Here is a 25421-nt window from a genome sequence, read left to right on the forward strand (position 1 = left end):
TGCACACAGGCCCCGGGTCAGTGCAGACCCTGGGTCAGCACAGGCTGGTATCTACCCCGAGGGCCATCTTGGGTCCCGTCTCCCACAGACCTCACCTTTGGTGGCCATGTGGTCATCTGGGTTTGTGGCATCAGGTGAGCAGACCTGGGTTGCGACTGACCCAGGGGCCACCCAGATGGTGTGGCATGTCTGCCCCTGTCCCCTGCATGCTGCCGTCCATGTCCCCGACCCTATGTGATGCCATCTGTCCCTCCCTGCAGCCCTGGAGCAGCAGTGTGATGAGCATCGTCGCCGAGCCAAGGAGCTGAAGCACAAGTCCCAGCACCTCAGCAACGTGCTCATGACGCTGACGCCGGTCTCCCTGCCACCGCCTGTGAAGCGGCCCCGGCTTGCACGTGCCACATCAGGACCGGCCGCCATGGCCTCGCAGGTGCTCACCCAGTCTGCCCAGCTGGCGCTCGGCCCGGGTGTGCCCGTCCCCCAGCTGACCAGCGTGCCCCTTGGTAAAGTGGTGTCCACCCTGCCCTCCACCGTCCTGGGCAAGGGTTCCCTTCAGGCCCCCCCTGCCAGCTCCCCAGCCTCCCCGCTGCTCGGGGGATACACAGTCTTGGCCTCCTCCGGCTCCACCTACCCCAGCACAGTGGAGATCCACCCGGACGCGTCCAGCCTCACGGTCCTGAGCACGGCCGCCGTGCAGGACGGTAGCACGGTGTTCAAGGTGGTCAGCCCGCTGCAGCTGCTCACATTGCCTGGCCTGGGCCCCACCCTGCAGAACGTGGCCCAGGCCTCGCCTGGCTCTAGCACAATTGTGACAGTGCCCGCAGGGGCTGCCCCTGGGCCCGAGGAGCACACGGCCACCATTGAGGTGGCTGCTGTGGCAGAGGACCACGAGCGGAAGTAGCCGACGGGAGGGCGAGGCCCCTCGGACAGACAGGGCCAGCTGCCTCTCAGCCGCGGCAGCAGGGAGCGGGCAGAGGCCGCAGGGCTGGCTCGGGCAGGTGGCTCATGTGGGCTGCAGAACCAAAGAGAGGAGTCGCCAAAACAAATCACGAGGAGAGAGAAGGGGGCAGAACAGCGAGAGCAACCTGGAAAATCGGTCTTCAGGTCCCACGATTCCTCCCCCTTTTTTCTTGGGAAATATATTTTTCCATCTGTTGCTTATTAATACTGTTTACACATTGGGCCTTGATCAGGAGCCAGGTGGGCGGGGGCGAGGGGGAGCCTGGGTGCAGCTGAGGCAGAGGAAGCAGAGCCAGGTGCCGAGCGTGACCCTGCAGGTGCTGGACGCGGTGCAGCAGGTTACGAGGCCCCGGTGTCTGCACCCAGCCAGGTCCCTGGGGACATTACTAACTCATGACTTGGGAGCTGAGCCCAAGTGTGAAACCTATGGATCCTATGGATTTGGTTTCTTCCCACAGTTTTCTGTAGGTTTAGTGTGGCTGGCGCCCCGTTCTCCTCCTGTGTGGGAACACGCACCCAGAGCTTGGGGTGCAGATCCCGGTGGGTGCCCGCCTCCCCCGCCCCCAGCCGGTGCTCAGGTGGCCCAGGGGCCGCACAGACGAGGCGTGGTCCAGGCGTTGTTGCACATGTACTGAGGGTGTTTTTAAGTGAATTGCTTAGTAGGCTTCTAGGAAGAGTCAGATTTATAGCATTTTCAACCAAAATAATGCTGAGTGCCTAGGCTTCCCGAGTTAGCTCTTTGGGTGGCCCCTGAGCCCCTGTGAGTGCACCTGACCGGGTGTGGAGGTCCTGGGCAGCCTCTCCCTGAGCCGGCCCCTCCCAGGGGTCTGAGATCTGTGAGGCGTGTCCCTAGGGCTTCAGTCCTGGGGCAGGGGCATAAACAACCAGTCACTATGGAGGTCGAGGACTCACGTGGGGGCCCTTCGGCTTGGGCTGCTTCGCCACAGAACAGCTCTCGGCTCCCTGGCCCCCAGCGCCCATGCAGCCCCTGGGCTGGCCCTTGGTGGCCTCTGTCCAAGGGAGAGCCCCTGGGTGTTCAGGAGGCTGCCCAGGGTGGGCTGGTCAGGGCAGCTGCCGAAGGTGGAGCCCAGAGCCTGTCTGGAAGGGCTGTCCATGGCTGTCCTGAGACCTGGCCTTGGACTCACAAGGAAGACCAGGCTGAGGCCCCTCCAGGCCAGGGCCCTGGGGCAGGCATCTCAGGGAGCAGCCAGCCCAGACCTCCTGCCGTCCCCAGCAGGGCATGTCCCGGGAGGACCCTGAGGGCCAGATGCCCCTGGACGTTCCTGCTGATTCTGTCGGCAGCTGAAGGCCCGTCTGAGGCCCCGCAATGCGAGGGTCCCGTGTCCCACTTGACTGCTCCGAAGGGAACCGGCTGGCTGTCCGTCCAGCGAGCAGCCCAGACCCCACCTCTGCGCCATTGTCACCAGGGCCCTGTCCTGGCCGCCCTCACCCATGTCAAGCTACTGAGGCTGTGTCTTGTTTGTTTTCTCTGTTACGTTTTTGTTTGCTGTTGTCCCAGTCAGCTGGTTTTGGCGTGATGTTGACCTTTTGATGTACATACTCCGTTTTAAACTCATCTCCACTCTAGTTGAGTTCTGCAGCATGCAGCGGTATGACTCTACAGGGGTCAGGGGGGCCCGGCAGCCCCCACCCACCAGCTCAGAACCTGTCACTAATACAGCTGCCTGTGACCCTGGGACCCGCAACCTTCCAGCTGCTTCCCTTTGTCAAAGTCACGAGTGCGTCTGCCTTGACAGCCCTCGTCAACAGAACTTCAGTGGGTTGTGGGTTCATTTCCTTTCTTTTTAAGAACAAGGTTGGGACCTTTTCTGCCCCTGCCCCTTAGTTATTGAGGCATTGGGAGAGGAAGTTAATTTCAGAGCCATACAAAAATAAGCCACAACCAGCTTCAGAATTAATTCCCAATCCCCCGTTCCACCAGGGCTGGGAGCCCATTCCCAGTGCTTCCCAAGGCCCTCGGGGACGTCTACCGCCAACCCAGCTGCTTCCGGCAGGGGCTGCAAGCCCCAGCGTGGGGAAGGGCCCTGGGGAAGCCCCCATCCTCATGGGAACCACACTGCAGTGGGTGGGGAAGGTTGTGGTCAGCACCGCCCCCGGCTCCTCCAGGTCCTGCTGGCTCCTCGGGCAGGGTTCCCTGGACCTCCCAGTTCTGCGCCTCGGGGCCAGCCAGTACGCAGAGAGGAGGACCTTCTCAACCACATACAGAACACGGGTTTTCATGGCTGCCTTTGGTTTGGTTTTCTGAGAAGAGAGGATTGGATTGGATTTTGCAGAGGGTGAGAACTTCTCTGTGCCTGCTCAGAGGCGCCCTAGGGAAGGGCCATGTTTGAGTTTTGCTTTGTATGTTGTTTTGCAAGTATCTGCCTGGTACTTTGATTTAAAATAAAAACAATTTTCCTAGTTTGAGTGTCTATCTCTTGGAATGACGTGTGGAGAGAAATCAAGTCTATAGGCTGGGCGCGGTGGCTCACGCTTGTAATCCCAGCACTTTGGGAGGCCGAGGCGGGCGGATCACCTGAGGTCAGGAGCTTGAGACCAGCCTGGCCAACATGGTGAAACCCCATCTCTACTAAAAACACAAAATTAGCTGGGCATGGTGGCAGGTGCCTGTAATCCCAGCTACTCGGGAGACTGAGGCAGGAGAATCGCTTGAACCTGGGAGGCGGAGGTTGCAGTGAGCCGAGATTGCACCATTGGGCTCCAGCCTGGGTAACCAGAGCGAAATTCTGTCTCAAAAAAAAAAAAAAGGTCCATCCTGCGTGGTTCCACTTAGGAAAGTTGGGCATTTCCCTCAAGGCAGAATGGCGTCGAAAGCCAGGTCATTGGGTGCCCTCTGGGGCAGTGGCCGGAGGGGCACAGGGCGCTGGTTCCAAGAGTCCACTCTGAAACCTGCCCTTCTGCCATGGCTGATCTTCCATGCCTGTGCCCTGCTGCAGCCCAGAGCTGACAAACATGCATGTCCTTCCAGCACACATTGGCACGGGACCACCCTCCCCACAGGTCATCTGCCAGCTCCTCAGATTCCATGTGTACGAGACAGAGCTCCTGCTTCATACTCCCTCCCATGCTCTGTCCCCATCCCACCCCGTCGGGGAGGGGAGCACCAACACCTGCCCACAGGCTCACCTTCCTGCAACCTCACATCCACGATACATTCCCTTCTTGTGAGGCCAGGCCCCCTCCATCCCTCTCAGGTCGATACAACTACCCGATTCCCACCTCTGGCCCTTCCTACCCTCCTGCTACCCATTTTCTCCACTGTGACCCTTCCCATTTGCTGACACGGCCTGAGCACCTGAGCACCCCCATCATTCCCTCTGCCCCTGGAGGGGGCTGTACCCCTCCATATCCCACCATGATACCTCCTCCTCCTCCTGATACTTCATAGGGTTTCAGAGGCCACAAGATACAAACTTACAAGGGGGGTCATGTCTTGTACCCACTGAGTGTCCCCAGGGGCCGGCTGCAGCACTGGCCACTCCTCAGCTGAGGTCACAGGAGTGCGGAGTAGGCTGTGGCCTGTCCAGCCCTGTCCAGCCCAGGACACTCCAGAAGGCAGAGTCCCCACAGAGGGCGGAGTGCTTTGTGACATGCCACTGTTTGGATGGGCCACAGTGTACCATTTAGCAACTGAGGGACATCTTGGTTGCTTCCAAGTTTTGGCAATTATGAGTAAAGCTGCTGTTAAAAACCCTCATGCAAGTTTTTGTGTGGACCTAAGCTTTCAACTCATTAGGGTAAATACCAAGGGCGAAACTGCTAGATTGTGTGGTAAGAATGGATTGTTTTGTAAGAAACTACTAAAGTGTCTTCCTCCAGTGGTGGCACCATCTCACATTCCCACTAGCAATGACTGAGTTTCCTGTTGCTCCACGTCCTCACCAGCAATGACTGAGACATTGTTGCCAACCTGGAGACACCGTCTGTCCTTAGACATCCTCATCTACCTGGAGACGCCCACACAAGGCTGCTGCCCACTCCCAATGCCAATCGCAAGCCCCAGGTGCTTCTGACCAACTGGCTATAAATTGGGGTTCCTAACCCCCATATTTGGGTTGGATTAATTTGCTAGAGCAGCTCACAGAACTCAGGGAAACACGTTTACCCATTTATTATAAAGGACGTTACAAAGGACGCAGATGAAGAGATGCATAAGGGGAGAGGCGCAGAGCTTTCACCCCACAAGGGCACCCCACCCAGGAACCTCCACAGCTCTCTGAGCCCTGTCCTTTTGCGACTTCCTGGAGGCTTCATTACACAGGCATGATTGATTACATCACTGGCCACTGGTGAGGACCGCCTTCAGCCCCCTCTCCCCTCCCCTGCCTGGAGGTTGGGACAAGGCTGAAAGTGCCACCCTCTACTCCTGCCGAGGCCTTTCTAAGGACCAGCCCCATCCTGAGGCTGCCTCCAGGCTGCCAGCCTTCGATCAATATCAGCACAAAAAGGCACTTATCGCTTTGGCTATTCCAGGGATTTTAGGGGTTTGTGCCAGGAAACGGGATGAGACCAAATGTATAAATGTGTATTTCACAATGTCACACACACATGGTGGTGTGTGCAGAGGCCAGGAAGGGATAGAGGAGAGAGCAGCTGGGAGGCCCCGGGGGGCGTAGACCCGTCCTGGGACTAAACCCCCATCAGATCCTTCTGGCGCCCCTGCAAGGAGGTGTGGTCCCCCTGACTTTCTCCCCAGGGGCTCATCTCGAAGGAGGCCTCCCAGCCGCAAGAGGAGGAGATCCGGAATCGGCTCCACTCCCTCCCACTGCAGACCCTATCACCTCCTCCACTAGGGGTGTGAGCTTTCGGCTGGTGGGGGGGCACCCGGGAGGGTCTCTGGGAAGATGGGAACCGGGTGTTAAAGACCTGCTTAAGTGAATTATACCCAGAGGCAGCCAGGTCCTGCCTGAGGGCACATGGCCCACAGTCACAGGTAAACTGAGGCCTGGCCCTAAACCCTGGGGACCTCCACCTGCACTGTGACACTGGGGACGGTGTGTATGTTTTCCTGCAGGGTTCAAGTGATGGCGAACGGCAGAGGGCAACAGACGGCAGGCTGGCACTGGGGGGCCACGGAACCCACTGGCAGGGACGCTCGGTGAGGAGGACCTGGGGACCGGGATGAGACAACCTGAGGGTGTGTTGGGCAGATACTTCTTACTTTGTAATTTGATATAGTAATTTAAACAAACGTACACAAATGTTGCAAAAATAGAACAAAGGACTCTCTGTGCTCTACCCAGACTCACCAGTCACTTTGTTCTGGCCCACTTTGCCGGTTCTGTAGAAGCCTGTAGTTCTGGGCGACTGAGAGTAAGACATGATACCCCTTCACCTTTCAGACACAATACCCCTTCACCCTTCACCCTTCACCCTTCACCCCATCACTTCAGGGTGTGTTTCCTCAGAACATGGAAGCTGTCCGTTACAAAATCAGGAAACTGACGTGGATACAATAATATTACTGATATTCAGCCCGTGTGAGCGTGTTGTTGGCCGTGTGCTGTGTGTACGTGGAACTGTCTCCCGTGGTCTCACACTCAGCCTGTGTTAGGGGTCGCTCTGGCCTGAGTACAGCTGGACAGGAGCCAGAGAGCTGTCCACAGCAACCTGCAGGTTTTCAGTGCTCTGTGGACTCAAGGTGGCACTTTTTGTTTTTGTTTTGAGTTAAGAAGATGTGCACAGATGTGAAAGGTGGGCAAAAACAGGACGTCTCCCTCCTGTCCTGGCCACACAGTCCTGATCTGTCTCCCAGGCTGGAGTGCACTGGCACCATCACAGCTTACTGAGGTCTTGAACTCCTGGGCTCAAGTGATCCTCCCGCCTCAGCCTACCAAAGTGCTGGGATCACAGGTGTGAGCCACCATGCCTGGCCAACCTCCTTATTTTTAATGGCCTTGGAGTCTTCCATGGCACAGGGTGGAGACTGCGCGTTACAGAGACCCTGAGCGAGGGGCCCTGGGCATCCCTGGTCCATTGGGTGTAGAAGGAGCTGCCGGGAGCCACTGGTGGGCACAGATGTCCCTCTGTGCAGGAGCCTCTGTGGAGCCATGTGGAAGGCACGTGTCCTGTGCACCCTCTGGCTGGTTTCCAGAGTGGTGCTGCCAGTTTAGACTCTGGCTGAGTGCCCACCATGTCAGAGAGGTGGACGGGTTGTCTGGGGCTGGTTTGCGTTTCCCTTACGCCGAGGTTGAACATTTCACTCCATTTACAGCAATTTCACTTTCCACGTTTTGTGAAGTATTGATTTGCATCCTTTGCCTATTTTTCTTTTAAATTATACATGTTTTTCTTAATTTATAAGATCTTTAAAATATTTGAAAGATCAGGGCCAGGCGCGGTGGCTCACGCCTGTAATCTCAGCACTTTGGGAGGCCGAGGCGGGCGGATCACGAGGTCAGGAGATCGAGACCATCCTGGCTAACACGGTGAAGCCCCGTCTCTACTAAAAATACAAAAAATTAGCCGGGCGTGGTGGCGGGCGCCTGTAGTCCCAGCTACTCGGGAGGCTGAGGCAGGAGAATGGCGTGAACCCGGGAGGTGGAGCTTGCAATGAGCCGAGATTGCGCCACTGCACTCCAGCCTGGGCAACAGAGCGAGACTCCATCTCAAAAAAAAATATATATATTAGAGAGATGAGACTTTTAGCTGTGATATAAGCTGCAATTTTGTTTTCTGTTCATGTTTGGTTTTTGACTCCTTTGATGGTGTTTTTTTCCATGTGAAATTGTTTTGTGTCATTGAATTTATCACTGTTGTGCTGGTAGATGTTTAATTCGTTCTCTAAGAAGAAAAAACCAGTGCTTCAGGAGACAGGTTTTGTGGATTTCTGAGGTGTATGCTTGCCCCTCACAGCATGTGTGAAGCCACCAGCCCTGTCCTTGAACCTGGCTGGGGGCAAGTGGCCCAGGGCTGGATTTCACCTAGAACGGCCTTTCCCGTCCTGAGAGTCCTGAGAATCAGACGCTTCGGCCCTGGGTTCTCCTGGCGCCTCTGCGGTTGGCTTTTCCTTCCGTGTGAGTCTTTGATTATTTCATATGGTGTAAAATGCTGCGCAGAGACCGTCCCTCCCATTTTTGTTTCCAGATGCTGCTAACCAGTTGTTCTGATAATTTGTGGAATGCATCAACGAATTGTTTTTCTCTGGGGTGTGAAAGCCAAGCTTTCTTTTCTTTCTTTCTTTTTTTTGAGACAGAGTCTCGTTCCATCTCCCAGGCTGGAGTGCAATGGCACGATCTCAGCTCACTGCAACCTCCACCTCGCCCCCCCGACCCCAGATTCAAGGGATTCTCCTGCCTCAGCCTCCCGAGTAGCTGGGACTACAGGCGTGCACCACCACGCCCGGCTAATTTTTTTTTTTTTTTTTTTTTGTATTTTTAGAAGAGATGGGGTTTCACCGTGTTGGCCAGCCTGGTCTCGAACTCCTGACCTCAGGTGATCTGCCCATGTCGGCCTCCCAAAGTGCTGGGATTACAGGCGTGAGCCAACGCGCCTGGCCGAGAGCCAATCTTTCATCCCACCCCAGACTCCTGAGTGTGATTCTATTTCTGGACTCTCTGTTCTGCCCTGGACCTGTGCGTCCACTCCGGGTTCAGTGGCTTCGCGGTGTGTTGTGTGTTTAGTAAGTCGTGCCAGCACCTGCTGCGACTCCTTTTTAGTCATCATCCTGGGCTGGGCGTCGGGATTCAAGCCTGTAATCCTGGCACTCAAGGAGGCCGAGGTGGGTGGTTTGCTTGAGCCCAGGAGTTCAAGAGCAGCCTGGGCAACATTGAGAAACCCCATCTCTGAAAAACATAGAAAAAACTCCAAAATAGCTAACTGTGGTGGTGTGCACCTGTAGTCCCAGCGACTCAGGAGGCTGAGGGGGGAAGACTGCTTGAGCCAGAGGTCGAGGCTGCAGTGAACTGTGATTGCATCACTGCACTCCCGCCGGGGCAATGGAACGAGACCCAGTCTCAAAAAAAAAAAAAAAAAAAAAGGCCAGCCTGCCCAGCGTTGCTTGGTGATGTGATGCTTTTCCAAATGAACTTGAAAGTCAGTGTGCCCACCAGGCGACTGCAGGTTAATTTACGAGGAACTCACATCTTTGTGTGATGTTAAGCCTCTCCGTCCAGGAACACAGCGTTCCGCGCAAATTCTCGCAGCATTCTGTGCACGTGGAGCCTGCTCAGCGCCCGGCCCTGGGGCTGCTGTTGTGGGTAGCCTGCCCTCTCCAAGGAGCTCCAATGTGACTGGTCTGCGGAGAGACTCCCTGGTGGTTGACAGTGCACCCAGCTGACCTCCCGAGGTAGCTGTGAGCCCCCAGCCCGGCCCTCCCCACGAGGTGCTGGCCTTGGGTGGCAGCCTTGCTTCCTTGTTTCAGGGGCAGCATAACTCCGCTATCTACTGCTGCAGAACAGATTGCCCCAAAACTCAGTGGCTTAAAACAACATAGATGTTTATTTTTATTTATTTATTTGTTTGGAGATGGAGTCTTGCTCTGTTGCCCAGGCTGGAGTGTGGTGGCTCACTGCAACCTCCACTTCCTTGGTTCAAGCAATTCTCCTGCCTCAGCCTCCTGAGTAGCTGGGACTACAGGCACCCGCCCCCGCCCCTGCCTAATGGGACGTTTATTTTAAACAACACAGACATCTAACAGCTGGGCGTCGTCTAGGTGGGAGGGTTAGGCCTGGGGTCTCCCTGAGATGGCAGTAAGGCTGGGGCTGGGACTCGAGCTGCAGGTGGGCTGGAGGTCTCAGCTCCTCCATGGGGCCTCCCCACAGGGCTGCTGAGGGCCCAGAGCCAGTCCAGAGAGCAAAGCGCCAGGTGTGCTGACTCTGGGACCCGGCAGCCACTTAGCCATTCCTGCCATATTCTGGTTGGTGACAGAAGGGACTTGGGGTCAGAGCAGCACCAGGGCCACAGGCAGGTCCTGCCAGTCAGAGGGGACTCGGGGTCTGAGCAGCACCAGGGCCACGGGCAGGTCCTGCTGGTCAGGGGACCCAGGCTTCCAGGTCAGCTGTGCCTGGATTTCTCCAGGGGCTGATGGTGGAGTCACCAGGCCCTCCTGCCGTCCAGGGCTGGGCAGGGTCTCATCCCTTCCGCCTGGCACATCATCGGGGCGTCTGTGGTGTGTGAAGGGCTGGACGGGGTGTGAGGCCCTGGAGGGGTGCGGGAAAGGACCCCCCACCCCCAGCCGCCTCCGCCTCCGACGGCGCTGGCCCTTCAGGGAGGGGCGTCCTCTGCTCGCTGGCGCTTCCCGAGGTTCCCTCGCAGCGGGGGCCGAGCTGTCGCTGGAGGCGGGGCAGGGCGGGGCGGGGCGGGGGGCGGTGAGGTAATTTCCGCGATCAGCGTCAGTGCCCGGGACAGAATCGAAACTGAGAGCTCCTGGGCAGGCTCGGCAGGGCAGGCAGCTCCAGGAGGGTGAGCGCAGGGTTCCCAGGGCAGAGGGGCGGGGGCGCGGGGGTCCAGGGGCGGCTCCAGGAGGGTGAGTACGGGGGTCCCAGGGCGGCGGGGCCACGGGCGCGGGGGTCCGGGAGGGTGAGTGCAGCCGGGGGCACGGAGTCCCGGGAGCCACAGACCCAGCCCGGGGCAGTGCAGCCTGCCCGGGACCAGCGCCCTCCGCAGCAAGCCCCAGCCCTTGGTCTCTGCACCCATTGGAGCGCAGGATTCTGGGGTCTCGGCTCCCGTCCTTTCTGGACGGCAGACTCGGATGTTTTCTCAGAGAGGTCCCCCGGGAGTGCCGGGTTCTCATACTGAAGTCTGCCTCCAGTCTGTTGCTTTTAAACTTTCTCTTCTTGTCGAATCCCAGCTGCGGTGGGGGCCTGGGGACCCATCTCTTCCTGGCACCCTGAGCTCTGGTGGGCACTGTACCCTCCTCTCTGTGGGCCCCTCCCCAGGTGCAGATGTGGAGTCCTCTTTTCCTGGGGGCCAGTGGTCATTTAATAGAAAAGGAGGTGCTGTGTCCTTAGAAGAGTCAGGAGCCGAGGCCCTGGGGTGCACAGGACCCCCGGCTGGGGCAGAGGAGTGCAGCCTCCTGGGGGCAGCACTGTGCCGAGGGCTCTGCCCCCTCCAGGGCTCCACAAGCAGTCACCTTGGCTCCTTCTAGGTGGGGCCTGAGACCCTTCGGGAGGGAGGGTCTGGCTGTATCCGGGTCAGTGAGCCCTGACTCCCTGACAGGACACAGCTACTGCCAAGGCCTCCACTTGGGCCTCAGGGTGGGCAGAGTCCCAGCTCCTTGCTTGGTGGAGAGGCCGTGCTTCGGAGCTGGGCCTGGAGCAGATGTCCTCCGGCCTCAGTCTCACCTGCTCCTTCTGTCGCAGGCTTCGAACCGTGGCCAACAGTCCCAGTGGACCGCGTGGACCCGTGAGCTCAGGAGCCTCAGACACCGCCCCGGAGAGCCAAGCTAGTGTTCAAGGTGGCGCCTCCAGGGTCCAGCCTGCTGCCCAACAGCCCCGCGGCCACCAGAGGGCCATCCCTGGCCCGGCTGTGTGCCCTGGTGGACCTGTGTCTGGGCTGCTCCCGCTGCACCCAGCGGCTCAATGAAAGCACCTACGTCCTCCGCAGGGTGGAGCATGACTGCTCCGGCGAGATCCTGCTGGCCCGCTTTAAGCGGGCCACCAAGAGCAAGGTCTGGCGCGTGGTGGGCTGCCGGCCCACCTTCCCAAGGCCCCTGTGCTACCAAGTCTGCCGCTACTACAGCCCTGGGCTCGGCTGCCGGCGCCACCGAAACCGGTGCACCTTTGCCCGCAGTCGCGAGGAGGCCCTGGTCTGGACCTTCGAGCGTCAGCACAGCCTCCAGCGCCTATGGCTGAAGGCGGAGGTGGTGGGCGGCGGGGCCCAGGGAGGGGCAGGCCGGGCGGCCGATGCCATCCTCACGGAGTTTGGAGGCCGCTTCGAGCTGCTTTGCTCCCTCTGCTTCAGGCGCTGCCCCCCACGCGTCTGTCGCGTGGACCCCCAGGGGCAGTGCCCTGAGCATGGAGCCTGCCCCTCCCTCCTGGCCCACGTGAGCGCTGAGGGCCGCCGCAAGCAACAGTTTGTGGCGGTGAGGCCGCAGCTCCGGGCTGGCCAGCCTCCTGCCTACTGCAGGTTTGTGGGGCGCGGGCAGCCGTGCTGGCGTGGGGAGTCCCGCTGCCAGTTCGCACACAGCGCTGTGGAGATGGCCGTGTGGGAGGCCGAGCAGCTGGGTGGCCTCCAGCGGGGGGACCTGCTCACACCCACTGCCCCTGATGGTGACGGGCGCACGGCCCCCCTCGGCCAGCCCCCTGGGGCCCAGCTGTACTGCCCAGCCTGCTTGGTCACCTGCCACTCTCAGGAGGCCTTCGAGAACCACTGCACATCCTCAGAGCACGCACAGATGGTGGCCTTCGACCAGGCCGTGCCCTGGGAGCACCGTTCCCCACCCCCGGGACTCTCCAAGTTCAAGCTTTGCCCAAAGTAAGGATGCTCGAGGCAGGAGCTTGGAGCGGGGCAGGAGCCCACCGTAGGCAGAGCCAGAGGCTCCCAGGTTCAGTGGACGGTGGCTTCCCTGCCACCTGCTGAGGGCTGAAACCACGGTGGCCTCTGAGGACCTGGATAAAGGAGGCTCACGTTTGGGAGCTGCTTGAGCCAGGCCTTGTCCTGGGAGCACAGGAGTGGGTGGGATGAATAAAGCCCCTGCTCCTTACAGACACCAGTATTGGGCTGAGGGGGTCCCCGGCCTTTGAACTCAGCACGGCGGCTGTGCCTCCGTGTAGCCCTGCCGACCTCCCTGTCCCCCAGGCCTGACCTCTGTGAGTACGGGGACGCCTGCACCAAGGCACACTCAGCACGGGAGCTGCAGGAGTGGGTCCAGCGCACGCAGGCTGTGGAGCTGCGGGGGCAGGCGGCCTGGCAGGATGGGCTGGTGCCCTACCAGGAGCGGCTGCTGGCCGAGTACCAGCGCAGCAGCAGTGAGGTCCTTGTGGTAAGTAGGCCCTGGGAGTGGGCGGGGTGGGGCGGGGTCCAGGCCTCCTGCTGAAGGCTAGACTTCCACGCAGCTGGCAGAGACCCTTGATGGTGTGCACGTCACCTGCAATCAGCCCCTGATGTACCAGGCCCAGGAGAGGAAGACCCAGTACAGCTGGACGTTTGCCGTCCACTCTGAGGTGAGCGGAGAGCAGCTCTGACTGGGCGGAGGGAGCCCTGGGGAAGTGGTGACCTCAGCCCCGGCAGACATCGAGAGCCTGGGTCACGGAGCTGATAATGAGGCACTGCCGCTCAGCGCCTGGGTGACCTGTGGCAGGTCCCTCAGCCTCTCTGCCTCAGTCTCCTCACCTACAGACAGGGGGTCCGGGACAGTCCCGCCCTGGCAGAGTTACTCTATGGAGTATACAGGTTAAAACAAGGATTTGGCCAGGTGCCATGCCTCACGCCCGTAATCCCAGCACTTTGGGAGGCTGAGGCAGGTGGATCACCTGAGGTTGGGAGTTCGAGACCAGCCTGGCCAATATGGCGAAACTCCATCCAAAAAAAAAAAAAAATTAGCCAGGCATAGTGGTGGGTGCCTGTAATCCCATCTACTCGGGAGGCTGAGGCAGGAGAATCACTTGAACCCAGGAGGCGGAGGTTATAGTGAGTCGAGATCGTGCCATTGCACTCCAGCCTGGCGACAAGAGCAAAACTCCGTCTCAAAAACGAAAGCAAAAGCAAGGATTCACCAGGGTCTGGCACCTGGAGAGTGGGTGGTGAGGCCTCAAGCTGCCCACGTTGCCTCACGGAACATCCATAGGGGCCCCAGGAAGGTTCAGCAACCCCCATTTAGCACAGGAGGAAACTGAGGATGACAGAGGCCGAGTTTAGCACAGGAGGAAACTGAGGATGACAGAGGCCGAGTTTAGCACAGGAGGAAACTGAGGATGACAGAGGCCGGGCAGCCTGCTTGGGTTCTATCCAGGAAGTGGCAGGGCTGGGACCTGAACCCTGCACTTGGGCTACGCTGGCCAGGCTGCCTCTCGGGAGGGTGGGGGGGAGCCCTGGGCCCCCCTCACCGTCCGGCCTCCTCTCCAGGAGCCACTGCTACATGTGGCCCTGCTGAAGCAGGAGCCAGGAGCTGACTTCTCTCTGGTGGCTCCCGGCCTCCCGCCAGGCCGGCTCTACGCACGGGGCGAGCGCTTCCGTGTGCCCAGCTCCACTGCCGACTTCCGGGTGGGAGTGCGTGTGCAGGCCGCCGCCTTCGGCACCTTTGAGCAATGGCTCGTCTTCGACTTTGGCCGCCGGCCGGTGCTGCTGCAAAAGCTGGGGCTGCAGCTGGGCCAGGGGCATCGCCCAGGACCCTGCAGGAGTCTGGCACTCAGCCACCCTGAGGAGATGGAGCGCTGGCACACTGGCAACCGCCATGTGGTGCCTGGCGTGGAGCGGACGGCCGAGCAGACGGCCCTGATGGCCAAGTACAAGGGCCCTGCCCTGGCCCTGGAGTTCAACCGCAGCGGCCTGGCCTCGGGCCCCATCTCGCCAACCAACTATCGGCAGAGGATGCACCAGTTTCTCTATGAGGAGGAGGAGGCTCAGCAGCAGCTGGTGGCTAAGTGAGCTGGGGGGGCAACAGGAGTGGCTGGGGGTAGCGGGAGTAGCTTGGGCAATGGGAGCGGCTGGGGCAACAGGAGCGGATGGGGGCATGGACTTGGCAGCGGGGCTGGCAGCTGTGGCCCCATGAGCTGACCCAGGCCATCCTGCCAGGCTGACCCTGCGAGGCCAGGTGTTCCTGAAGACGGCATTGCAGACGCCAGCGCTGAACATGCTCTTCGCGCCTCCGGGAGCGCTGTACGCAGAGGTCCCCGTCCCTTCCTCCCTGATGCCAGACACAGACCAGGGCTTCCTGCTGGGCCGGGCGGTCAGCACGGCCCTGGTGGCCCCTGTACCTGCACCCGACAATACAGTGTTCGAGGTGCGGCTGGAGAGGCGGGCCAGCTCGGAGCAGGCGCTGTGGCTGCTGCTTCCGGCCCGCTGCTGCTTGGCCCTGGGGCTGCAGCCTGAGGCCCACCTGGTCCTGGAGGTGCAGTTCCAGATTGACCCGATGACCTTCCGCCTCTGGCACCAGGCTGTGGACACACTGCCTGAGGAGCAGCTGGTGGTGCCTGACTTGCCCACCTGCGCCCTGCCCAGACCTTGGTCTGTCCCACCCTTGCGGCGTGGCAACCGCAAGCAGGAGCTGGCCATGGCGCTCATCGCGGGCTGGGGCCCTGGGGATGGGAGGCGTGTCCCCCCGCTACTCATCTATGGCCCCTTTGGCACCGGCAAGACCTACACGCTGGCCATGGCCTCCCTGGAGGTCATCCGGAGGCCTGAAACCAAGGTGCTCATCTGTACACACACCAACAGGTAAGCCCGAGCCTGGCCCGCCCCCCGCCTCACCTGACGCCCGGCCCAAGTCTACACTGGGCAGGCGGTCACCCCTGGACGTGCTCCAGTCCTCTGACTCTGCAGGGACCCTCCCTGTAGCCCACCAGCCTTGAGCTTTCGCTTTATCAGGCCCGGCTCAGGGCACCCAGGGTGGCCGGGTCTGCTGTCAGGTGAGGAGCTGGGTGCCTCTGCCGGGGCCCTGGCCCAAGGAGAGAGTCGCCGGGAAGGCTACAGCAGTTCTGGAGATGAGTCTTGTTTTTGGTTTTTATAGAAACACAGATTTTTGTCCTAACCACAAAGTTCCCCTTTGGTTTATGTGGTTTCCTCGGGTCCCTGCCACCACCACCTCCCCAGGCCGGGGCCTTCCCATCCCTCCTAGTGGGGAGTGGGAGGAAGAGCCTGGGACAGTGGCCGGACGTCCCGTGCTGATTTCTGGATTGGGGTTCTGGGGGCCGGGGAGGTGCAGGCGTCTGCAGTGTCAGAGGAGCCTCTGGGCTCGCCCAGGTGTTGCCCGAAGCCCTTTGTGGCTTCTCGCCCCTCAGACTCTTGACAGTGGGGACACCAGCGTTTGCTGCTCACCTTTGACAGCCAGACGAGGGCTGTGCTCAGGGGCAGCTCAGCTGGGCACACAGTAGGTGCTTTAGCGGAGAGCGCTGAGGCCCCCAGCAAGAAGCCATGAGCTCCTCCCCCTCCCGCAGCGCTGCCGACATCTACATCCGGGAGTATTTCCACAGCCACGTCAGTGGCGGCCACCCTGAGGCCACTCCTCTCCGTGTGATGTACACAGACCGGCCACTGAGCCAGACGGACCCGGTCACGCTGCAGTACTGTTGCCTGACCGACGACCGTCAGGCTTTCCGCCCGCCCACGCGGGCAGAGCTGGCGCGGCACCGCGTGGTGGTCACCACTACCTCCCAGGCCCGTGAGCTCAGGGTGCCGGTCGGCTTCTTCTCCCACATTCTCATCGACGAGGCGGCCCAGATGCTGGAGTGCGAGGCCCTCACCCCGCTGGCCTACGCCGTGCACGGCACCCGCCTCGTGCTGGCGGGCGACCACATGCAGGTCACGCCCCGGCTGTTCAGTGTGGCCAGGGCCCGGGCGGCCGAGCACACGCTGCTGCACCGCCTCTTCCTGTTCTACCAGCAGGAGAAGCACGAGGTGGCGCGGCAGAGCCGCCTGGTCTTCCATGAGAACTACCGCTGCACGGAAGCCATCGTCAGCTTCGTCTCGCGGCACTTCTACGTGGCCAAGGGCAACCCTATCCACGCCAGGGGCAAGGTTCCGCCCCACCCCCGGCACTACCCGCTCATGTTCTGCCACGTGGCGGGCAGCCCAGACCGGGACATGTCCATGGCGTCCTGGCTGAATCTGGCTGAGATTGCGCAGGCCGTCGAGAAGGTGCAGGAGGCCTACAACACCTGGCCCAGCTGCTGGGGCAGCCGCGAGCAGAGGCACATCTGCGTCGTTTCCCACGGTGCCCAGGTGAGCCCGGCCAGCCCGGGACAGCCCCCGACTGCACCCCTGCTGGGGGAGGGGGAGCTTTCCGGCTGATGGACGAGCCCCCTGCCTCAGTTTCCCCATCCGTAAGAGGGGGCTGCAGTATTTGCCTCCCAGGGCTGATGTGGGGCTAGGCCCCTGAGGTGTCTGGAGCTTGGTGGGGGGGTGCCCTCTCCCTGTCGGGGGTGGCCAGTCCTCACTGCGTCCGACGCTCATCCCTGGCCCTGCTGCGTCTTCAGGTCAGTGCGCTGAGGCAGGAGCTGAGGAGGCGGGACCTAGGCCAGGTGTCTGTCGGCAGTTTTGAGATCCTGCCAGGTGGGTGACCAGTGGGGCCAGGTGCTGCCAGGAGCTGCCCCAGGATTCCCGGGGTGGCTCGGCCCACTCCTCAGCCTGGCATCGGCAGGGGTGGGGCTGGTCCCACCGTCCCGCGCGCCCAGCCTGACCGCGTGCCCCCTGCAGGGCGGCAGTTCCGGGTCGTGGTACTCAGCACGGTACACACCTGCCAGAGCCTGCTCAGCCCTGGGGCACCGGCCCCTGAGTTCTTCACCGACGCCCGCGTGCTCAACACCGTCCTGACCCGTGCCCAGTCCCAGCTGGTGGTGGTGGGGGACGCCGTGGCCCTCTGCTCCTTCGGGGCCTGTGGCAGGCTCTGGGAGAGCTTCATCCGTGAGTGCGTGGAGCGGCACAGTGTCTGCCCCGAGGGCCTGTCCATGGAGCAGGTCGAGCAGGGTGTGGCGCAGAGACGGCGCCGGCCCCGCCGAGGCACACGGGCTGGGGCAGCAGGGAACTGGGAGGCTGCCTCGGAGCCAGTAGGGGACCTGACCGAGGAGCCGACGGCTGTGGTGACGGCCACGGTGAAGGCAGAGCCGGGAGATGAGGCTCTGAGCCCAGCATCCCGTGACATCACGGCAACCATAGCGCAGACGGAGGCTGCGGCGGCACCAGCAGGAGACGCAGTGAAGAAGGACGTGGCGCCCGGGGCCTGTGCGGCAGGAGCGGCTGCCACAGCGGGCGTGGAGTCCACGGAGCCCGAGGATGCAGAGGCTGACTTCTGGCCTTGGGATGGGGAGCTCAACGCTGACGACGCCATCCTACAGGAGCTTCTGGACGAGAGCCAGAAGGTGATGGTGACCGTCGGGGAGGACGGGCTGCTGGACACCGTCGCCAGGCCCGAGTCCCCGCGGCAGGCCCGGCTGTACGAGAACCTGCCCCCGGCTGCGCTACGGAAGCTGCTGCGCGCGGAGCCCGAGCGGTACCGCCACTGCACTTTCGTGCCAGAGACCTTTGAGCGGGCGTCAGCCATCCCGCTGGACGACGCCTCCTTGGGCCCCGTCCAGGTCAGGGGCCGCCTGGACTGTGGGATGGCCTTCCCTGGGGACGAGGTGCTGGTGCAGCTCGTTTCGGGAGACAGGGCCCCCGAGGGGCGGCTTCGGGGCCGCGTGCTGGGCGTGCTGAAGAGGAAGAGGCACGAGCTGGCGTTTGTGTGCCGCATGGACAGGTGGGACCCGCGCATCATGGTCCCCATCAATGGTTCCGTGACCAAGATCTTCGTGGCTGATCTGAAGGACCCGTCGCAGGTCCCCGTCTACAGCCTCCGGAAGGGCCGGCTGCAGCGTGTGGGGCTTGAGAGGCTCACAGCTGAGGCCCGGCACAGCCGGCTCTTCTGGGTCCACATCGTCCTGTGGCGGCAAGGCTTCTACTACCCGCTGGGCATCGTCCGGGAGGTGCTGCCTGAGGCCAGCACCTGGGAGCAGGGCCTCCGCATCCTCGGCCTGGAGTACAGCTTGAGGGTGCCCCCGTCGGACCTGGCCGCCATCACCAAGGCGCTGCAGAAATACCACAGGGAGCTTGGCCGGGTTGCCGGCCGCCGAGAGGACTGCCGCGCCTTCTTGACTTTCACTGTGGACCCCCAGGGTGCCTGCAACCTCGATGATGCCCTCAGTGTCCGAGACCTGGGTCCCAGGTGCGAGGTGGCTGTGCACATCACTGATGTGGCCAGCTTCGTGCCCAGGGACGGGGTGCTGGACATGGAGGCCCGAAGGCAGGGCGCTGCGTTCTATGCCCCCGGCAGGGAGCCGGTGCCCATGCTGCCGGCCAGCCTCTGCCAGGACATCCTGAGCCTCCTGCCTGGCCAGGACCGCCTGGCCATCTCCCTGTTCCTTACCATGGAGAAGGCCAGTGGCCAGCTGAAGAGCCTGCGCTTTGCACCCTCCGTGGTCCGCTCTGACCGCCAACTGTCCTACGAGGAGGCGGAGGAGGTGATCAGGCAGCACCCGGGTGCCGGCCGTGAGCTGCCGGCCCGCCTGGACTCCATGGAGGCCTGCGTCGTGGCCGCGTGCTACTTCTCTCGGCTGCTGCGCCGGCACCGCCTGCAGTCTGACTGCTTCTACGAGCAGCCGGATGAGGACAGCACCCTGGGCTTCCGCGCGGCCCACATCATGGTGAAGGAGTACATGATTCAGTTTAACAGGCTCGTGGCTGAGTTCCTGGTGGGCAGCGAACGCACGCGGACGGTCACGCCTCTGCGGTGGCAGCCAGCACCCCGCAGCCAGCAGCTCAAGGCCCTGTGTGAGAAGCATGGGGACCGGGTGCCCCTGTCACTGCACCTCGGCCACCACCTGCACGGCAGCAGGGGCAGTCCCCCCGACACGCGGCTGCACCTCCTGGCCTCCCTCTGGAAGCAGGTCCAGCTTGCTGCCCGCACCCAGGACTACGAGCAGATGGTGGACTTAGTCACCACGGACGACATGCACCCGTTCCTGGCTCCTGCAGGCCGCGACCTCCGAAAGGCCCTGGAGCGCTCGGCGTTCGGCCGCTGCACCCGGGGCCACCAGCAGCAGGGCGGCCACTACTCGCTGCAGGTGGACTGCTACACATGGGCCACCTCGCCCATCCGCAGGTACCTGGACGTGGTGTTGCAGCGGCAGATCCTGCTGGCGCTGGGCCATGGGGGCTCCGCCTACTCTGCCAGGGACATCGATGGGCTCTGCCAGGGCTTCAGCCTCCAGCACGCGCTTGCCCAGAGCTATCAGCGGCGGGCGCGCAGCCTGCACCTGGCCGTGCAGCTCAAGGCCCAGCCTCTGGACAAGCTGGGCTTCGTGGTGGACGTGGAGGCAGGCTCCCGCTGCTTCCGGCTGCTCTTCCCCAGCAACCAGGAGACGCTGCCTGACCCCTGCCCCATCCCCTACGGCTCCCTGCAGCTGGCCGAGCACCCCCACGCTCTGGCGGGCCGGCCCGGCCTGCGGCTCCTGTGGCGGCGCCGTGTCTACTCAGTGCAGGGATCCAGCCCCCCCTTGCCACTGCCTGGCACTGTGCTGGACCCACACACCTGGGCCATAGAGACGGCCCTGTGGAAGCAGCTGCTGGCGCTGGTGGAGCTGCAGCGCTGGCCGGAGGCGGCTGCTCTCATCCAGGAGAAGGGAGAGGCGTCCCAGCGGCGGGAGCTGGTGCAGGTGCAGCGGAGCGGCTGTGGCCATTTCCTGGAGGTGGCCCGGGAGCTGGGCAGCGGGGACACCCTGCAGGTGCAGCTTGGCGCCAGCCTGCAGCACGGCTTCCTGGTACCGAGCCCTCAGCTCTGGACCGTGGCACCCGGCTTCAGCCTCTGCCTGGAGCACGTGGAGCGACCTGGAGACTGCTTCTCGGGCCATGTGTACCAGGCCCCGCGGGACCGGTACCGCGACGCAGATGAGTACGCCTGCGTGTGGGAGCCATTCTGCTCCCTGGAGTCGGCCACCGGCGCGGTTGCCGAGAATGACTCTGTCACACTTCAGCACCTGGGTGTTTCCTGGGAGGCGTCGCGGACGCCGCAGGGGCAGCTGCAGGGCGCCTTCCGCCTGGAGGCTGCCTTCCTTGAGGAGAACTGTGCCGACATCAACTTCAGCTGCTGCTACCTCTGCATCCGGCTCGAGGGGCTGCCGGCTCCCACGGCCAGCCCACGCCCGGGGCCCAGCAGCCTCGGCCCTGGCCTGAGTGTTGACCCTGGCACGTATACCTGGGTGGCCCATGGGCAGACGGAGGACTGGGACCAGGAGCGCCGGGCAGACCAGCAGGAGGCTCCCAGACGGGTGCACCTCTTCATCCACCACATGGGCATGGAGAAGGTTCCGGAAGAGGTGCTGAGGCCGGGCACCCTGTTCACCGTTGAGCTGCTGCCCAAGCAGCTTCCTGATCTGTGAGTGGCTCCCAGCAGAGGCTGGGCTGGGGGACCGCCCTGGGCCCCTCACATCCAAGAGGGGGGACCTCGTGGGGCAGCAGCCCCTTTCCTGGGAATCCTGTTGGTTTTCCAGCATCTGCCTTCACCCCCAGCCGCAAGGAGGAAGCCGTGCGTGGGCTAGAGGAGGCGTCCCCCCTGGTCACCAACATCGCACTGGGCCGGCCTGTCCCGCAGCCCCTCTGCAGAGGTAGGTCTGCCCCACCCCTCCAGCTTCCCCTCTGGTCCCTAGCCCCACCCTGCATGAGTGCTCAGGGAGGCCGCCCCCTTCTCAGTGATCCCCAGCAGGTTCCTGGAGCGGCAGACCTACGACATCCCCGGAGGCTGCCACAAGCTGAACCCTAGCCAGAACGTGGCGGTCAGGGAGGCTCTGGAGAAGCCTTTCACGGTCATCCAGGGCCCACCAGGTGGGGCCCACGCCGGGGGAGCCACGGGTTGCCTTGGGCTGCCTTGGGCCACAGGGACCCCGGGGGTGGGCTACAATCTCCTATTCTCCGGCTGCAGGTACAGGGAAGACGATCGTGGGCCTCCACATCGTATTCTGGTTTCGTAAATCAAACCAGGAGCAGGTGCAGCCCGGAGGCCCCACTCGTGGGGAGAAGCGGCTGGGGGGTCCCTGCATCTTGTACTGCGGCCCCTCCAACAAGTCGGTGGACGTCCTGGCAGGTGTGCTGGGGTCGGCGGTGGGGGCCTTTGGGGAGCTGGCATGCGGGGCAGGACTCACGTCCCCCAACTGCCCTCAGGACTGCTCCTGAGAAGGATGGAGCTGAAGCCCCTCCGTGTGTACAGCGAGCAGGCTGAGGCCAGCGAGTTCCCAGTGCCACGCGTGGGCAGCAGGAAGCTGCTCAGGAAGAGCCCCCGGGAGGGGAGGCCGAACCAGAGCCTCAGGTGCGCCCGCTGTCTTTGGGGCTTGGGCGGAGTGGGGCCGAGCTGTCCAGACAGTCCTGTGTAGGTGGGTCTCACTGAGCTCTGCCCCCGGGATGGCCCTGCGTGGACAGGGCTCACTGTGCCCTGTCCCCCAGGAGCATCACCCTGCACCACCGGATCCGGCAGGCCCCCAACCCGTACTCGTCGGAAATCAAGGCCTTTGACACCCGGCTGCAGAGAGGGGAGCTCTTCTCCAGGGAGGACCTGGTCTCGTAAGTGGCAGGGGCCAGGGGTGGAGCTGCCTGAAGCATGGGGGCCCTGGGGTGACAAGCAGTGTCCCCGTCAGGTACAAGAAGGTCTTGTGGGAGGCTCGGAAGTTCGAACTGGACCGGCATGAGGTCATCCTCTGCACCTGCTCCTGCGCAGCCTCTGCCAGTCTCAAAACCCTGGACGTGAGGCAGATCCTTGTTGACGAGGCAGGCATGGCCACGGAACCTGAAACCCTCATCCCCCTGGTGCAGTTCCCACAGGCCGAGAAGGTTGGTGGCGGGGGGTGTGTGTGTGGGCAGCATGGGCAGGCGTCCCTGGCACAGTCTCCCACCTGGGGTGCCCTGTGTGCACAGACGTGGGTGTCGTGTGGGGCTGGGGTCCCTCTGGGTCTAGGGGTGTCAGGGCCAGGCCTGCCCATTCCTCCAGGTGGTTCTTCTCGGAGACCACAAGCAGCTGCGGCCTGTGGTCAAGAATGAATGGCTGCAAAACCTGGGTCTGGACCGGTCTCTGTTCGAGCGGTACCACGAGGACGCACATATGCTGGACACTCAGTACCGCATGGTGAGCCCGCCCCGCTCGGCCCCCAGCCCACCTGCAGCCCCTAGGGGGCCACAGCCCCGCGTGGCAACTGTGGCACCTCCGACCAGCGCACATCCTTGCCTGCAGCACGAGGGCATCTGTGCCTTCCCCTCTGTGGCGTTCTACAAGAGCAGGCTGAAGACGTGGCAGGGCCTGAGGAGGCCACCCAGTGTCCTGGGCCACGCTGGCAAGGAGAGCTGCCCTGTCATCTTTGGCCACGTGCAGGGCCACGAGCGGAGCCTGCTGGTGTCCACGGACGAAGGGAATGAGAACTCCAAGGCCAACCTGGAGGAGGTGGCTGAGGTGGTGAGTGTCTGGTGCCTGTGAGTCAGGGAGGGCTTCCTGGAGGAGGGCAGGAGGGACACCAGGGTCCGCTCCACCTGCCCCCTTGGCCCTTCAGGTCCGTATCACCAAGCAGCTGACCCTGGGGAGGACCATAGAGCCCCAGGACGTCGCTGTCCTCACGCCCTACAACGCGCAGGCCTCTGAGATCAGCAAGGCCCTTCGGCGAGAGGGCATCGCTGGGGTGGCCGTGTCCTCCATCACCAAGAGCCAGGGTGAGGCTGGGGGCTCGTGGGTGGGGCCAGGAGGGTGGGCGCAGCGGCCGCAGGGCCTCACCTCCCATCCCGCAGGGAGCGAGTGGCGCTATGTGCTGGTGAGCACCGTCCGCACCTGTGCCAAGAGTGACCTGGACCAGCGGCCCACCAAGAGCTGGCTCAAGAAGTTTCTGGGCTTCGTTGTGGACCCCAACCAAGTGAACGTGGCTGTCACGCGGGCCCAGGAGGGGCTCTGCCTGATCGGTGAGGATGGGGCTGGGCTCTTCCAGGGTGGGAACACAGGTGGGGCCAGGGCTGGGCTAGGCAGCCGCCTGACTCCCGCCTGACTCCTCCCACCTGACCCTGACTCCTCCCACCTGACCCTGACTCCTCCCCCTGACCCTGACTGACTCCCACCTGACCCTGACTGACTCCCACCTGACCCTGACTCCTCCCACCTGACCCTGACTCCTCCCACCTGACCCTGACTCCTCCCACCTGACCCTGACTCCTCCCACCTGACCCTGACTGACTCCCACCTGACCCTGACTCTTCCCACCTGACCCTGACTCTTCCCACCTGATGCTGACTCCTCCCACCTGACCCTGACTCCTCCCACCTAACCCTGACTGACTCCCACCTGACCCTGACTGACTCCCAACTGACCCTGACTCCCACTTGACCCTGACTCCTCTCAGCTGACCCTGACTCCTCCCACCTGACTCCCGCCTGACTCCCACCCTCACAGGAGACCACCTCCTTCTGCGCTGCTGCCCCCTCTGGCGTAGCCTCCTGGACTTCTGCGAGGCTCAGCAGAGTCTCGTGCCTGCCGGCCGGGTGCGCATCTGCAGGAGGCCAACTGTGCCTTCCTGAAGAGCCCTCCCCACCTGCAAGGTGCCAGGACTGGGAGGGAAAGTCCAGGGCCCTCCCACCGTCCCCACCACCCTCCGCCATCAGCCTGCCTGGGCCAGCCTGCCTCCTGGCCTCAGGCTCTCCCTGGGGCGGGAAGTGGGTGGACTTGGAGGAGGAACGGCGAGGGCCGGTCCCCACACTCCTGCTTCTCCTGGGCATCTGGGGACAGGGACACCTCTCAGGGTGGCCAAGAGGGTCTTCCTTGGGACCAGCACAAGGAAGTTCTGCTGTCCCTGGGAAGTCTCAGAACCAGGAAGGAAACCCTGTGGAAGCTGCCCTTTGACCTTTGGACGCCACCTGTGATCACTCTGGATGGCGTCTGTGGAGTTCAGGTTTATTTTCTATTTAAATGAACTAAAAGCCAGCATCCTGCCAGGCATGGTGGCTCACGCCCATAATCCAGCACTTTGGGAAGCTGAGGTGGGCGGATCACCTGAGGTCAGGAGTTCGAGACCAGCCTGGCCAACATGGTGAAACCCCGTCTTCACTAAAAATACAAAATTAGCCGAGTGTGGTGGCGTGCACCTGTAATCCCAGCTACTCGGGAGGCTGAGGCAGGAGAATCGCTTGAATCCAGGAGACAGAGGTTGCAGTAAGCTCTGGTGGCACCACTGCACTCCAGCCTGGGTGACAGAGCGAGACCCTGTCTAAAAAAAAAAAAAAAAAAAAGCATCTGTTACTGGAACAGAGACCTCAGCCCAAGCTCAGGACAAGGAGCCCTCCCTGGCAGAAGGGACCTTTTTCCCACCCCACCGCCTGTGTCCTTCAGGGGCTGCTGGAGGGCAGCCCAAAGCCAGGGGCACACCGCGCCCCACCCCGCCCTCTGAAATGTGAAAAGCCTGCACTCTTCCCGTGGGCTGCGCAGTGGGCTCGGGGGCTGGGGATGCCGGGGCGACGCTTCCACCCTGGACTGAGTGTTCCGGGGCAGCCTGCTCAGCTGTATCTGTTTCTCGTGCGCTCACCAGCTTCAGTGCGGCTCTGCCCCTGCTGCCGCCTCCAGTCCTGAGGGAGGGGCTTGCCCCACCTTCTACGTTCCAAATTTTATATCTTTGAATTATGTGATTAGATATTAATTTAATGATAAAACCACTCTGAAAGCTCTTCTCACTTCTGGGTGTTTTGAGGTCTGGCTGGGCGGCAAAAGTGGATGGTCACTGTGCTTGGGATGCAGTTGTGGAGGCTGTCAAGGGCCTACTGCAGAGTGCTGGGCGCAGGGGCGTGGGGAGGGCAGC

General features: G+C 62.2%; 2 protein-coding genes across 10 annotated transcripts in view; both read left to right on the forward strand.

Annotated features, from left to right (window-relative positions):
- GMEB2 (glucocorticoid modulatory element binding protein 2) overlaps positions 1–3384 on the forward strand; it is a 41791-nt gene extending 38407 nt beyond the window's left edge. For all 3 annotated transcript variants that reach the window (XM_030825278.1, XM_030825279.1, XM_030825280.1), the window contains one exon: positions 261–3384. In XM_030825278.1, the coding sequence (XP_030681138.1) occupies positions 261–901 (641 nt within the window). In that variant the 3' untranslated portion in view covers positions 902–3384. The remainder of the gene's footprint in view (positions 1–260) is intronic.
- Positions 3385–10325: 6941 nt separating this feature from the next.
- HELZ2 (helicase with zinc finger 2) lies at positions 10326–25296 on the forward strand. Of its 7 annotated transcripts, none has more exons than XM_030825291.1 (20): positions 10326–10383; positions 11283–12396; positions 12721–12904; positions 12978–13085; positions 13987–14504; positions 14656–15297; positions 16017–16800; positions 17055–17130; positions 17275–20986; positions 21121–21215; positions 21301–21432; positions 21530–21691; positions 21769–21913; positions 22048–22164; positions 22239–22431; positions 22589–22723; positions 22829–23047; positions 23142–23298; positions 23374–23541; positions 24026–25296. In XM_030825291.1, exons 2-20 carry the CDS (start codon positions 12119–12121, stop codon positions 24148–24150), a joined length of 7950 nt encoding a protein of 2649 aa, XP_030681151.1. In that variant the 5' UTR covers positions 10326–10383; positions 11283–12118; the 3' UTR covers positions 24151–25296. The 7 variants fall into 7 exon arrangements, 5 of the variants coding, with proteins under 5 accessions (XP_030681151.1, XP_030681150.1, XP_030681149.1 ...); XM_030825290.1 differs by having other exon boundaries at positions 22024–22164; positions 24026–24593; XM_030825289.1 differs by lacking the exon at positions 10326–10383 and having other exon boundaries at positions 11330–12396; positions 22024–22164; positions 23976–24060.
- Positions 25297–25421: the final 125 nt, after the last annotated feature.

The sequence above is a fragment of the Nomascus leucogenys genome, chromosome 13, assembly GCF_006542625.1.
Source record: "Nomascus leucogenys isolate Asia chromosome 13, Asia_NLE_v1, whole genome shotgun sequence".
In the NCBI taxonomy this organism is placed as follows: Eukaryota; Metazoa; Chordata; class Mammalia; order Primates; family Hylobatidae; genus Nomascus; species Nomascus leucogenys.